At 34.8% G+C, this 15,417-nt stretch overlaps 1 protein-coding gene across 1 annotated transcript; it reads right to left on the bottom strand.

Moving 5' to 3' along the window:
• Positions 1–1,583: 1,583 nt before the first annotated feature.
• LOC134232983 (uncharacterized) lies at positions 1,584–14,972 on the bottom strand (the record flags this gene model as incomplete). The annotated part of the gene is made up of 8 exons (XM_062714979.1): positions 14,918–14,972; positions 9,639–9,779; positions 8,738–9,037; positions 7,516–8,463; positions 6,372–6,491; positions 6,008–6,176; positions 5,546–5,697; positions 1,584–1,649 (listed from the first exon to the last, which is right to left on the bottom strand). Coding segments are annotated over exons 1-8 (1,951 nt in total), but the record flags the coding sequence as incomplete, so codon positions are not given.
• Positions 14,973–15,417: the final 445 nt, after the last annotated feature.

Genomic DNA, 15,417 nt, shown 5'->3' with positions numbered 1-15,417 from the left:
GTCAGAGACCAGAAGAGCTTATGCGATAGTAATGCGTCTGGCGTCCGTCTGTCTGTCTGTCCGTCTGTCTTTAAACAATTTTTCAAAATGCTACTCCTCCTACAGTTTTGGTCTAATTTCAATATAACTTGGCACACAAGTAGACTACACTAAGATACATAATTCTGTGTATCGGTTTTTGATTTCGATGAACGGTGTTGCCGTGGTTACTAAAAATAGAAATTTCTGTGAAATTCTTTCAAAATGCTACTCCTCCTACAGTTTTGGTCTGATTTCAATATAACTTGGCACACAAGTAGAATACACTAAGATACATAATTCTTTGTATCGGTTTTTATTTTCGATGAACGATGTTGCCGTGGTTACTAAAAATAGAAATTTCTGTGAAATTCTTTCAAAATGCTACTCCTCCTACAGTTTTGGTCTGATTTCAATATAACTTGGCACACAAGTAGACTACACTAAGATACATAATTCTGTGTATCGGTTTTTGATTTCGATGAACGGTGTTGCCGTGGTTACTAAAAATAGAAATATCTGTAAAATTGTTTCAAAATGCTACTCCTCCTACAGTTTTTGTCTGATTTCAATATATCTTGGCACACAAGTAGAATAAACTAAGATACATAATTCTGTGTATCGGTTTTTATTTTTGATGAACGGTGTTGCCGTGGTTACTAAAAATAGAAATTTCTGTGAAATTCTTTCAAAATGCTACTCCTCCTACAGTTTTGGTCTGATTTCAATATAACTTGGCACACAAGTAGAATACACTAAGATACATAATTCTGTTTATCGGTTTTTACTTTCGATGAACGGTGTTGCCGTGGTTACTAAAAATAGAAATTTCTGTGAAATTCTTTCAAAATGCTACTCCTCCTACAGTTTTGGTCTGATTTCAATATAACTTGGCACACAAGTAGAATACACTAAGATACATAATTCTGTATTCTATTTTTGATTTGGATGAATGGTGTTGCCGTGGTTACTAAAAATAGAAATTTCTGTGAAATTCTTTCAAAATGCTACTCTTCCTACAGTTTTGATATGATTTCAGTATAACTTGGCACACAAGTAGAATACACTAAGATACATAATTCTATGTATCGGTTTTTGATTTCGATGAATGGTGAAGGCGTTACTAAAAATAGAAATATCTGTAAAATTGTTTCAAAATGCTACTCCTCCTACAGTTTTTGTCTGATTTCAATATATCTTGGCACACAAGTAGACTACACTAAGAACATAAAGAGACTTTATCAACGATCATTATTCTATTTATTGCTGTTGTAAAGTTTCAAATCCCAGCTGCTTAAGGACTTTTCTCTTCCTTTGCTATAAGTTCAAACCAGTAGAGCTTCAGTCTCGACAGAGACTTCTGGTTTAACGTTATGTTGTCTCATTTAACTGGCAACTCAGATATCCGGATATTTCACATATCCGGACAAATTGACTGGGAACCGGATAAATGAGGGTCCACTTTATCTTAATCACTCACCTGCTATGGAAAAAAAAACTATTCTAAAGATGTTACCAGATGTTTGTGAATTATATTATTATGAAATATTCCACTAGATACTGACCTGTGTATATTGTCCTTGTGTTTTCATGTTTCGGACACACCTTCCCTCCCCAAAGCGTATAAACTGCTAATTATTAATTAAATAAAGGTACATTTTTAGTATTTATAAAAGTAATCAAAACACATTTTATTTGATTTTGCCTTCTCGTTAGTATACTGAACGGGACAGATATTGGTACACCAAGTCCGATGGTGAAAGTTAAAAGTACAGGTACATATCGTCACTAGTAGACCACCAGATTTTAAGTAAATCGCCGTTTATTAAAAAAATCAGAAATTTTGCAAACTTTGCCTTACAAGGGTCTTTCTTTCTAATTCAGAAATATATAAATATAAATACTTTAAAAATTTGCTGATAAAATTCAGCAAATTCATATTTCAAAAGGTGAATAACGTGTTAGGGCACCGCAAAAGTGGAGCATCCCCTCACCAAGAGCATATCATTAAATCAAAATGGCATTCGACCACAGGCACCTGACGTTACTTATTTTTCTTTTAATAAAAAAAATATACACATACCTAATATTAAACAAGGTATCCATCGAAATCCGCCATCTTGGATTTTCGAAGTAGGTCATCACTTGTATTTTTGTCTGAAAGACTGAAACTCCGTCAAATAAATTCCCTGCAACCATATTCTTTCTGTGGCCAGTCTTTCGAGGTCTAAACTTACGGACACTGCAGCCAGAAAGGCGCATCACACTTGCAAATATTGAAAATCCCTCGTCAAACTCGACCTAAGGGGGCCGGAAGTTTACATACGACTTGAAATTCTTAAGGAAAGCCCTTTTTTGATTGGTCAATATATTTGTACGATTTATTTTTAAAAATAACCGGCGAAAGTTAGTGATTATTCCAAAAACAATAATTCAGACAATAATACAACGTAATATACATTTAAGAACATTTTTATTTCTCTCAAAATAATTTCGATATAGCTTGATAAAAGCGATTATATTTTGTAAATGTAGGATCGGCCTGATCATGCTAGTTGATCAATGAACATTTTCACAAATTGAGTCGGTTGTAAGTCCCTACTTACATGCACTAAATATAATTAATAACAATGTCATTATTGATGCCCTTTGAGCGCTATCCGTGGAGAAGATTGACTTTAATATATTGGGGGGGGGGGGGTCCACACTCCACTGAAAATCAGGCAATGGGTGGCACATCGCATGTCATGGATTTTTATTATTTTTTGCATATAGACTTATTAAAGCGAGTGTTTACACATGACAACATCAAAAAATTTTTTAGTGCTCCTCTAGTCCTATTTTTGATAAGTGCTCAATTTTAAGTGCAAAAAGGTCAATATGGGGTTTAAAAGAATTACTACGTTTTTATCTTGTTTTATATGTACCAGATACGCAAAACCTGGATGTGTCTATCAATATTATTTATTCCATAGACTCTTATCTTTAATTTTAGTAATGAATAAGACTCCAATTTATATTTCTTTAGGAAAAAATATGTGGTCCAAAATTGAGTTTAGCAAGTAACTTTTTGAATTCACCATCCAATTTTCATTACGTTATAAAACCCAATACATTTCAATGACAGATTTTTTTTCTCATGTTATTATGAATACAAAGTACAAACTTTTGAGTCATTCAATAAAATCAGTGGGCACTCGTATATTGAGAGAAATAAAAGGAGTCAAATTTACCTATGTTTTACAATTTTTCACAATTAAACCGATCCCGACCGGAATTATATAAAGTAGGAAATACTATGATTGTAATGTTAAATTTGACTCTTTTGTTGTAATATGGCCAAAAAATTACTTGATTTATTTTTTTACATGTCTTATGGGTGGCAGTTGTCTTTAGTTTTATAACTTTACACATTTTGCATTATTTTCAATCGGGATCGGTTTTATTTCAATCGGGATCGGTTTCTAAAACTAGAAATTTTATCAAAAAAAATTATGCTTGTCTTTTATTTCTGTTCAGTTAGTCAACTGTTTTAAAATTATTTTATCCATGGATTCAAATGTTTATACAATGTATTTAAAATACTAATGTCTTTTACGTACATGAAGATTACAACCATGTATAAACATCTGTTCGATTTCTTGATACTCGGTATTAAAAAAGCAGAGTATTTGTACATGCATTATGCAACAACTGAGAGTAAACAGCTTATCTTTACTAAATATCTTATTTTCAACTAAAGTTTTTTTTAATTCTCTTGTGAATTAAAGAGTTCAATTCTATCATTGGTGAAAATATACTTGCGCGTACCTAAATGCAGAAAATAATTTAATGTGCACAGTCTCGGCTTTATCCAAATTTTTTAAACCTGTCATCTATAAAAGCCGTTTCCCCTATATTTTCATCTTATAAAATTTAATTTTATATTAATAAGAAAATTAGTTATTTCATATATAGTATCATTATTTAAGAGCCTATAAATCGCAAGCAAAAAGCCGGGACGGGGTAGGTGGGAAGGAGGGGGGGGGGGCAAGGCGGCATATTAAAAAAAAACTTCCATTAATGGGAAAACATTTAAGAATTGGCCAACATGGTCACATTTTTTAACTCCATATTGAATGTGAGTATGTGATTGTATCAATCACCAAATTTAACCAAAAAAGAAATAAACAAACAAACAAACAAAAACAATACAAAACAAAAAATACGCCCACGAAATCTTCCGTTTTAGTGGCAAATTGAAGTGGGGAGTTCAACAGTAATTTACTCAATAAATATTTTTTAAATCTTATTTTTCACTCTTTTAATAAAATATTTTTAATCGTACCGCGGATCGTATACTTTGATTTGACTGCGTAGATACATGTAAATATAATCAAGTGTTTTGTGTGTGTGTGTGTGTGTGTGTGTGTGTGTGTGTGTGTGTGTGTGTGTGAGTGTGTGTGTGTGTGTAAAAATATTATGAAATAAACATCTCAAACTTGAATTAAATGTTGCGTAAATCTACAAAATTCATCTTTCCTTGATAATCAGAAGAAAATAAAATCTCTTCACATCCCAATTTTATAAGAAATATTCAATATAAACAATTAATTATTTGTACGCATAGCCTAGTAAATCAGTTTAAAAAATTAGTTCTCGGACATGTACAAAATTACATTTCAAAAGGGACTTCTAGCTGAGACGTCGCCCGTGAAAAAAATACATTTTATATGATTATTTAACATGTAGGATAATGCACTCTGAAAAGTAATTGAACAGAAAAAGAGAAATTATTTATTTTTAATCGTTTTATTTGCGCTTTTATGCAAAGAATTTACAAACTTCTTTGGAAAACTTGTAACTATTTAATTGTGACGCAATATTAGTCAGGTATAATGACGTCACTGATACATCAATGGAAACGTGGATTCAACCTGAATAATACTGCCAATCTTAATCTAAATATTACGTTTGGAGGCGAAAATGAACTCTATTTTGAAAATAAAGTAGTAAGTTTTTGTTAAATAATTTTATTTTCTGTATATATTCTAAATATTTCACTAGGATTTCGATAGTAAGGTGTTTAGCAGATTTACTGATGCCACGGGAGATAACTTTTACATCGCAAAATTTCATAAAAACGTCTATATATTTTGACAGAAAACTACTATCAAAAGTGTTTTGCCCACCAATTTTATTTTTGAAACTGAAAGACGAAATATTTCTAGATTTAGTTCAGCATGAATTATAGTCCTGTTAAATAAGTATTGGAAATTACAGTTCGTTGTTTCTGACCTAAATTCAATGGTTTATACAGGGGAATTCAAGAACACGAAACAAATGGATATTTTACTAAATAAGCAATTTTAAAACAAATCTTCGATTACATTATTCCATTTGGACTACATTGATATTGTTTTCAATAAAATTTCAAATATTCGTCACATTCGATGTGCCGCCTATTAATAAAAATCCTGATCATTGGAAAACTAAACTTGGGTTCCTATATGGTAAAGAAAATGTACGAAATGCACATAATACTGACCAGATCCTTTCAATTTGTTTTGAATGTTGTCAATAAAACCATCGTAAAAAGGATCGTTCCATGTTGAGATTTGTCTATCTTCTCCCATCAGTGATGGTGTTTGTAATGCTGTTGGATATGGCTTGTCGTGAGTTATTAGCTTCGTCTTTTCGCTACAACGTAAATAAGAACTTGAATCGACTTTCGAAGCGTAAAGTGTCGCATACAGTGAAATCACTAATTTTCGTGGAGGTTTAATTTTCGTTGTTTTCGAGGTATGAAGAGACCCACGAATTAATGTTCATAATGAAAAGTAAAATGTCATATACATGACTACTCAAAAATTCTACATCCACGAAATCAAATCCGCGGGAACCCGTATATTTTCTCTCCAACCAAGAAAATTTGACCCCACAAAAATATGTGATTTAACAGTAATTGAGAATTCGATGTTTTTAAAAACATTTTTAGGCAGATTATAACCTTTCTGCAATATCGTTATTTTGCTTTATTTCCTTTATAACATCACGTAAATCCTGTATACTTCGCTCCAAATGCATACGCATTAAAGCTTCATGTTCAAGTTTATCTTCTAAACGGTCAATTTCTTCGTGATGCTGCCTTGGCAAAACTTCCATCCTATGTGAAGAACCTTCAGCCACACAAAAAAATGAAAAGCAAAAAATATAATAATCTTTAGTATAAATTTCTAAATATAAATGTTTAATTCCAATTTTTTTTATCTACATGCAGCTTTTCTCTTCTTTATTGAAATGTATTAGAATGAAAAAAAAGTTATACCAATGAAAAATTGATTCCTTTAAATTTTTTTAATCGTAATACCCACAAAACTTGGTTTCGTCGTCGTTTTGAGGACAGTCGGCGATGCCATCACATACCCAGGAGTAGGGCACACATCTAGCACCTTCACATGTAAACTCGTTTATTAAACAACCACGGGAACCGTCTGGAAAAGAAATATTTTTTCAACACAGACTTGCTTGCATTGTTTGAAATTACCGAGATTGAAATTGTTTTGAGGAAGGCAATTTTGGTAAGCTTTCAAATAAAATTATAATTTGCTATGGTTTGGAAAAAAAATGGGGAAACAGCGCTTGTAATGTACAAAATTTTGATTGATAGTGTATAGTTTAACGTCCCTCGAGAATTTTTCACTCGCAAGGAGACGCCACCACTTGCCTGTGGAGAGCTGCATTTTTTGTCCTATACACATTCCACAGTTGGATTAGAACCCGCGACGCAATTAGGATCAACTCCTTACTTTGTGACTCTAAGGCAGACGCTCTAATCACTGCGCTACGCGGGCGATTGTACATCATATTAGCATGACACATACCGGTAATTTGTAAACCGTTCACAGTTCTTCAGTAGGTAGAGCGCTCTATGATCGGAAAGTCGTGAGTTCGAATCTCGATCGCAAATGACCCGAGTTCTTTCGGCATGTACTCGACACTGTTACTGAAGCGAAAGTTGCGGATCCTAATGAGACCTGATAGTCGCTGGCACGATACAGATCCGTCACTACTCAGTGGCCCTCAGTGCCGTGTAAAGGTCAAAAGTTGAAGACATTCACATTGGGAACGTCTCTTTTTTTAAGAAAATATATCTAATGGGACGTTTAACAGCAAACAATCATAATCTGCAAACTATCGCTTTGGGAGTTCATGAGATTAAAAAATTCAATTTCAACATAACAGGTGCTCTCTTGAATGTCACAACTGCAAATTTGACTTCCACAATTGTATAATAATATTAAATTTCTTGCACCTTCAATGCCAAAGAATCGTTTGTCTAAAGGCCGGTGTTATCGGTCAACAGGGAATTCTTTATCTTCCCAGGCATCTGATTCTACGTCTGAGGTATCTAGGGAACCTTGTTTAATATACCCTCTTTGCAGAATTGTATTGTTTACAGATCGGTTTCTGTTCATTATCTTCCATGTTTTTCATTTTAAGTCTAAATATATTTACCTGGGACACAGTAAGTTCCATTCACATTCGTCATAAATCCAATCTTGCACAAACATTGTTTTTGTGAATTACATCCTCTTCTCTTACATTGCGCATGCTCGGGACACTCCTCATCCAGGCTACATCCATGATATATGTCAACTTTCCTATTCCTTTCTGATAACCTTCCCATCAAAAGCTTAATTAATTGATTCAATTTCCCTTCATTGTTTCTTCTAAGTAAAGGCACCACAGTTTTATTAATAAAATTGTGTGCATTGTGAACATTCCCTTCGGTACTTTCCATTAATATATCATTGTTTACATGATTACTTTGTTCAGTAGTATGCGAAGAGTTTCTTATCTTTAAGGTTGCATTTTGATTATCCGAAGATCCTGTAAAACCCTCTTCGGAAGGCAGTTTCTTATTGGAGAGAGCGTCTGTAGGAAAATCCTCTGTTATGTCAGAGGGTAGCTTATCTATCTCCCCTTCTTTTACATTTGTGTCAATATATTCAGGACCAGTCTTGATTTGTGGATTTTCCGAAGATGAAAGCATTTCAGAAGTTGTGTCGTCTGATTTATTTGAGAAATGGTCGTTTACTTGTGTTCTGGATGATATCACGTTTGAATCGGCAACATCAGAATATGAAGGATCTTTGATAGCTGTCCTATCTTCAACTTTATTACCAGTCTTTTCATCGTGATTTTTTAACGGTTCCCCACTTTTGACATCCTCTGGATTAGAGTTGTCTTTCTCAGTTAACTTCCCATGGATTTCCTTGCTGTCATCCTTATTTTCAGAAACAACAATGTCTTGTTCCGTATTTGAAGACATATTTTCCGACATAAAATCGTTTGCTTGAACCTCGTCCACTATCTGACTTACACTATTATTACTTTGAATAACATTGTTTTCATCCATCAAAAGATCCTCTGGTACTTGGAGATCTTGACCATGACATTGGTCTGTAAGTTAACAAAAGCATTTGAAAAATATTTCCACACTTAAATTTATTGCACCAACACCAAAACATTCACGTTTTTTGATTGTATTAAGTAAAATACAAGTTCATTTCAAAATTATTTGTTAAATATTTTCTTATGTACCTTTTATTAACATGAACTTCGTCCTTTAATTATTATCAATTAAGAAGGAATAACCGTTCCTCTTATTTATTTCTGGATTTTTATTTCCATATAAAAGGGAAACGTCAAATATCCAGGGATTGACTGGACTTACCTACAGAGAAATTTTTGTCAACGCATTTTCGAGCCTTTAGAGGATCTAACCAAAACTCTTTCGGGGTTATCTCCCGTTTGTCTTCTGGACAAACACAGACATTGCCATCACATACGGTTGACAGAACACAAATCTTGTCAACGCACGGATGGTGGAGTTCGGCTTCAAACGGGGACTTGCAATGGCCGTCAAAAGTTGGTTCCATAAGCTCATTACACTGACACACACCATCCATGCAAACAGCAAATGGAGAGAGGCATCTGTTTAGATTTCCATCACAATCCTCTCCCATTAGTTTACCTGCGAGATATTTGACTATTTTATTTATCTGTTGTGTGGTTCTTTCGGTAGAAAATTGCTTGTATATATCATGTGTACAAATAATATATGGAGGTAACGAAGAGTATTTAAGCTCAAAATGCCATAAAACACTACAAAATAGGAGCAGAGCAAACACGGACCTCCAAAACATCTGAGGTAGGGTCAGGTACCTTAAAAGATTGAGCATTCCATGTCGACCTGGTCACATTCGCCGTGTGCTCATTGTCATGATCGGGACATTACGGGATAACCTGTCGCCAATTCAATGTGTATGTAATGGCTTAACAATTAGTATGAAAAAAGTCCGTCAGCATATGATTTAATAATAAAATGTTTTGCTGAAAAGGTCATTGCGTCCACCGCTACAAGAATAAGAAAAGTTGAAGATTGAAAAGTCAAACATCTCAATCGTCATTAAGCTTGATTGTGCGAAATATTAAATCCATATCTCTTGCGTGTACAGTTCTTGAGTTGTAATGTATGACAAACAGGCAGACAGACACCTAGTTAAGTGATTCCTTAGTGTCTCTCGTCTCTGCATGCGACAAACAAATGATATGTTTTCAATTTTGATTCTTACCTGGAACACATTGTGATCTATCGTCAGTATACACGAATTGTGAAACACACTGACACATATATCCCTCACACCCGTTAGGGCGACATCTAGCGTTAGCAGGGCATTGGGTGTGTCTGGTGCATTTCTCAAATATTAGAAGAGCTGTAAATACATACATACATAAAAGAAGAGAACAAGTAAAAATAAATATTGAAATTCAACGACAAACTAGTCTTGAGAAACTAAATTCATACCTTGAGAAAATGTTATCACGATAGAAAAATGAATCAGAAAATCATACGAAAAAGCCATTTGGTTTCAAAACATTAAAAGTCCGGTAAATACGTGCAGGACATGTTTGCACTCTGAAACAATAGGTTGTTAGAAATGTTCTTTTTTTCTATAGTTAGAGATTACATAAGAATTCCAATGTCTGTCGCATTTCCCACGTACATGTTTCTCGTTTGTCATACATTAAAGCGCACCTGTTGTGTAAAAAAAATTGATGGAGCGGAAATGAAGACCAATACAGACAAATCGCTAACGTTGATTAATTCATCATAATTAAACATTTGTCATACATGTAAATGGACCAAGGAGAGCATATTTAAAGAATATTTCTGTTGATGGAGAATGATCCATTTAACCAGCGAAAATGTTTTTAAAAAATATTTACCTTAGATTTTTAGGTCACCTGAGTAAACTCAGTTATGATGAACAAGAGTGCCTCTTCCAAAATTGTGAATTTAATGGCCCCAGGGTCAGGGGTTCTGGTGTTTGGGCGGGGCTCTATTGATTATATAGTGAAAATGTATTCATTCTTTGAAAATCTTTTTCTCTGCTTCTGAGTATTAATTAAACTAACTCTGTACATAGTTATGATGAGCAAGGGTGCCTCCTATAAAATTCTGAATTTTATGGCCCTAGGGTCAGGGGTTCTGGTGTTAGGGCGGGACTTTATTGATCATATAGTAAAAATGCATTAATTCTTTGAAAATCTTCTTCTCTGCTTCTGGGTATTAAATAAACTAAATATATTTATGATAAAGAAAGGTAAATCTAGCAAATTGGTTTTTTTATGCCCCCTGGGAGGGGGGGGGGGGTACATAGTCTGAAAATAAGTTAATGCTTTGAAATCTTCTCTTTGGTATTAGTCAACCGTTTTATGATAAAATTTGCAAAATTTTGAAATATGTGGCCCCTGGGTCAGTGGTTCCTTTGGGGTGAGGTGCACAACTGGGTGTAAAGTGGAAGTGCATTTCCTCTTTGTTACTCTGATCTACCTCTGGGTATTAAGTAAATAGAGTAAGCATGCTATTAGTTAATAATTATGATAAGCAATGGTGCCTCTTTCGAAATTGTGAATTGTGAATTTCATGGCCTCTGGTTTAAAACAAACCAAATTTAATTGTTTGAAAGTTGTTACACAATACTCAGGTGACCTATAAGGCTCGTGGGCCTCTTGTTTTAAATTAATACCTTGCTTTGGATTTTTTTTATCAATACGTATGTACATTATCCTGGTATTAATGATGAGATCGACGTCATTTTCTCCAAACGGAAATAATTTTTACGTACACGTAGAAAAAATGAAGCTATGATACGGTCTTTCAGATGTTTTGTTTTGATATACATGTTATACCTTTCTGTGTATAAATAACTCTTCCTTGTAGTTATCACTGATCAGATTCAGTGTTGAAGTAAAACTAAAAGCAATTTTTCTTATTATGTTTATCATTTGAGCTCTTCTGAGTCAAATGGCCATTCATGTATGTGCGATAAAATTGAAGAGTTATGGGCCCTCTCCAGATACAAAAGCAAGTCTTTATCACATTTTAACCACATATCCTTGGCCCCGGGCTTTCGTTTTCACCCCAAACTCGGGAATTTGACCCTACAAGGTATGAGTTGTGTTGGCATTTCTTCCATATTAACAGTTAATTTATATTTAATTTCCTCTTGTACGTTAACTTTTTTTTTCTTTTTCAACTAAGAGTGCCCTTCCTTCTGCTAAAGCATCATAATCTTTTGTATGTGTTATATTTTTATCTGATTCCTACATTATAATGGTTACCAAGGGTAAGATGGCCTCATAACTCAGAACACTGGACTGGAGAGAGATACGTCTGCACTCTTCAGGATGGGATCAAAGGAAGGCGCTAAAAATGAGGTGACATTGGAATGATGAAGTCCGAACCCCATGTAAATGAATGTATTTCTACTACCTTCTCCCCATTCATGTAGGAGAAGTATTTACATAAATGAATCAATATAGGTATGACTTGTTCAATGTGATTTCTGGAGGGTTGGTTGTCATTCTCACGCCAGAGGACCTTACGGCTTCACTTATATCTCTGTCAACGCCTGTTGTACAAATTTTCAACAAAGAATATCATGTTTTTATAATTGGTTTGATTCTATTTATTTATAAAAATGATAATGTATCATTCAAGTAAATTCTAGCATCCCTATACCCCCCCCCTCGAAGTTTTTTGAGAACTATTTTGTAAAAAAAAATTATGATCACATTATAACAAAATGGGGGTTAAAGTTAAAAATGCTGTTTTCGTCTATAAAAAGAGGATCTCTGTTACACCGAAGCAGATGAATGATTTATGCCATGTACTGATTGGTAATAAAGTATTGGTTACTTGCCTGTTGAATAGGGAAAAGTTTGGTCTTCCATGTCATGCCAAAATTGTTGAAGTTCGACTCGAACAAGGCTTTATTCGTTAATGTGATAACACCTCAGAATATTATTCATAAGACCAGTTGTGTACATTAGCTGCGCACAATATCAATTATTTCAGATTAAATACTGTCAAAAGGTTATGTGATATCACAGAAAATGGCAATGTTTATAAGGCAAAAATGGATGCAAACCTTTATGACGTTATTGCCGGAAGATATCGCCATGTGCTCTGCCATCCCGAAGCTTTGCTCAATACAAGTGTGCTCTGCCATCCCGAAGTTTTGCTCAAAACAAGTCTTGGGAGGAAATTGCTTGACAATGAAGATTTCTGTAGATTAATTGTGGCTGTGGTGGTTGATGAATGTCACATTTTAGACAAATGGTAAATTTTAGAAATCGAATAGAAAATTAAAATCCTAATTAAATTTGCAAACGATGAGATTGTCTTGGGCACAGTTTTGAAGGTATATCCTGCACAATCTTTGTTAAAATCCATGAGTTATATGTTACAAGTACATAATTATTATATAAAAAATGTTCACAAGTTTTTATATGGAGAAATTTTAAGTTCAATTTTGGGTGTTTAATTGACTTGCATTTCTTCAATCTAGCATACACCAGCCTAAAATTTATCCTAAGTTTTGACTACTGAAACGATGTGTAAACGAACAATAACTGTGTTAAAAACCATTTAGGTTATTAATTGACTTGGAGGCATAACATTAATTTAACATAGGGCTTTGGTAGAGGGTACGTGCAGTGTTCCGTGGTAGGATATGGAGATAACGAACAGTATTCAATCTAAAAGTCCATAAAACAATACAAAATAAGAGCACAGCAAACACGGACCCCCGAAAAATCAGATGTGGGATCAGGTGCCGTGGAGGATTGAGCATCCCCTGCTGACCGGTCACACCCGCCAGCCGTTTTTGCCATGATCGAGGCAATAACGGGGAAAAAAACCGTCGTCAATTCAGTGTATTAATAATGGACTAACAATTGGTATGAAAAACGTCAGTCAGCATTTGACTCAATGATAAATTGTATTTGCTGACAAGGTCATTGTATCGACCATAGATCTTACAAAATGATGACTTTAAACGGGACTGCTGATATTCTTGTTTCATCAACTTGCTTGTCAATAATTTACCTCGTTTTTAGATATTGTTCATACGTAGAGCATGCTCTTGCGTATCGAATCAACTGAAATATGTATACTCCGTATGCAGGTGATGAAGGTATATTGCTGCATAACTTAAACTGTTTTCTGCAGCTTTCCCTTACCGTATCACTCTCAGAGATATTCACAGACTTTGGTGTAAGTGGGAAAAGAATTCCCCGTTTTTTACACACACTTGCTCCTACCTCTAAGAAATGCAAGTTTGACACCTTTAGTTGCTCAAAAAGCTCAAGAAAACATGAGTTTTTATAAGAAGCAGTTTCTACTTTTTCCAGGTTCATCGTTTTTGTTATACAACTCGTCAGCAATGCCTCCTCCCACTATTTTTTTTTACTTGCTAACAAAGTCTTTTCCAGTATTCATTGGTTATTTTCTCCCTTTGAGCTTCAAAGTTTTAACATTTTGTGATAAGCAAATGAAACAATAATTGAAATTTTCTTTCCCTAACCGGCGTGGCCGCCGCCATGTCGTTCTCATGTGACAAAGGTAGGTCACGTGCACCGGAACTACTTTGCAGGCGTTGACAGAGGGTTAGTGAAGTTTGTGAGCGTCCTTGTGAGAAAATGGGTTTATTGTGATGTATGTTGATTAACGTCCCTCTTGCGAGAATTATTAACTCGTATAGAAAGGCCACCACTTGCCGGTGAGAGCTACAATTTTTGTCCTATACACGGCATTCAGGACCATATAGCAGTGAGGGATCTTTTTCGTGCCAGCACCTACTGCGACACGGGACTTCAGTTCATACAATCTCGTCCGAATGACCGGTCTCCACGTCCAACAATGGGATTCGAAACTGCGACGTAAGGATCGACTCCTTATTTAGCGACGCAATACAGACGATTTAACCACTGCGCCTTGAAGCAGTGCCGAGGGGCTGAAATAAGCAAAGCATCCATTTCTTTAGAATACTCAGAGTGATATCTGCTGTTTCACCATCTGAAGAATCGATCCCTCGAATGAATAATCAAGGGCTTTCGGTACTTTTTGACAAAGAGACACATTCTTGAAAGAACTGAATATGATTGTTTTTCTGTTTGCAGATTTCCGCTTGACATTGAGGATGGATGGAAGATTAAAAATTTAAATCTATTCTTACTTCCCGAATGGCTAAACAAGGTGAAACAGGCACTTGGGGCAAAGTTTTCCAGTCTTGCATTAGGCCAATTTTCCTGCACAGGATGTGGATAGATACCAAAAGAAAGATAAACATTTGGATGAAAATTAACTAGGTTCTAGCTTCTTGGAAACACATGTTTAGCAATGACAGCTTCTACTCATGAATATTTTCACTGATTGCCGAAAGCTTGAAAATCTCTCGTTTTCCGCGGGGTAATCTCTCTCGTTTTCCGCGGGGTTATCTCTCTAGTTTTCCGCTGGGTTATTTCTCGCGTTTTCCGCTGGGTTATCTCTCCCGTTTGCCTCTACCGTCTTTGTGGAACATGTGTTTGCTATCTCTATCTTTACCGTTCTCCTCTGCCATCCGTAGGTTAATTTCTATCTCTGGCTTATCCTTCTACTTCCTTACAATCTCTCTCTTCACTCTTTTATTATGGTACATAAATTCTCCTTTTTGGTTAAAGATTACTGTTTTTTCTTTCAATGCTGCCTGTCTTTTATTTTTTCTATCATAACTATGTATTTATTTAGTTTAGTCTAGTGGGCAGAACCTTAAATAATGAAGGGCATTTTGTTAATTTTTGCAAAAGAGACACTTTCTGGAAAAAAAAGTGAATTTGAAAGTGCTTGTTTCGCTGTTTGCAGCTTTTGCAGAGAGAATAGATGGAACATTAAACATTAAAACCAATCTCTATTTCTCCTTCTCCTTTGTCTTAACAAGAAGACACAGGCACAAAGTGAAGCAGAATTTTCCAGTAAGTGGCCATTTTTTTGTGCACAAGATGGGGATGGATACCAAAATAAAGGTA

This window comes from Saccostrea cucullata, unplaced genomic scaffold (assembly GCF_032062105.1).
Source record: "Saccostrea cucullata isolate Sc308-1 unplaced genomic scaffold, CSIRO_AGI_Scuc_v1 ctg13931, whole genome shotgun sequence".
Classification (NCBI taxonomy): Eukaryota; Metazoa; Mollusca; class Bivalvia; order Ostreida; family Ostreidae; genus Saccostrea; species Saccostrea cuccullata.
Note: the sequence above shows the minus strand (reverse complement) of the source record. Positions and strands in the feature narration are given on the sequence as shown.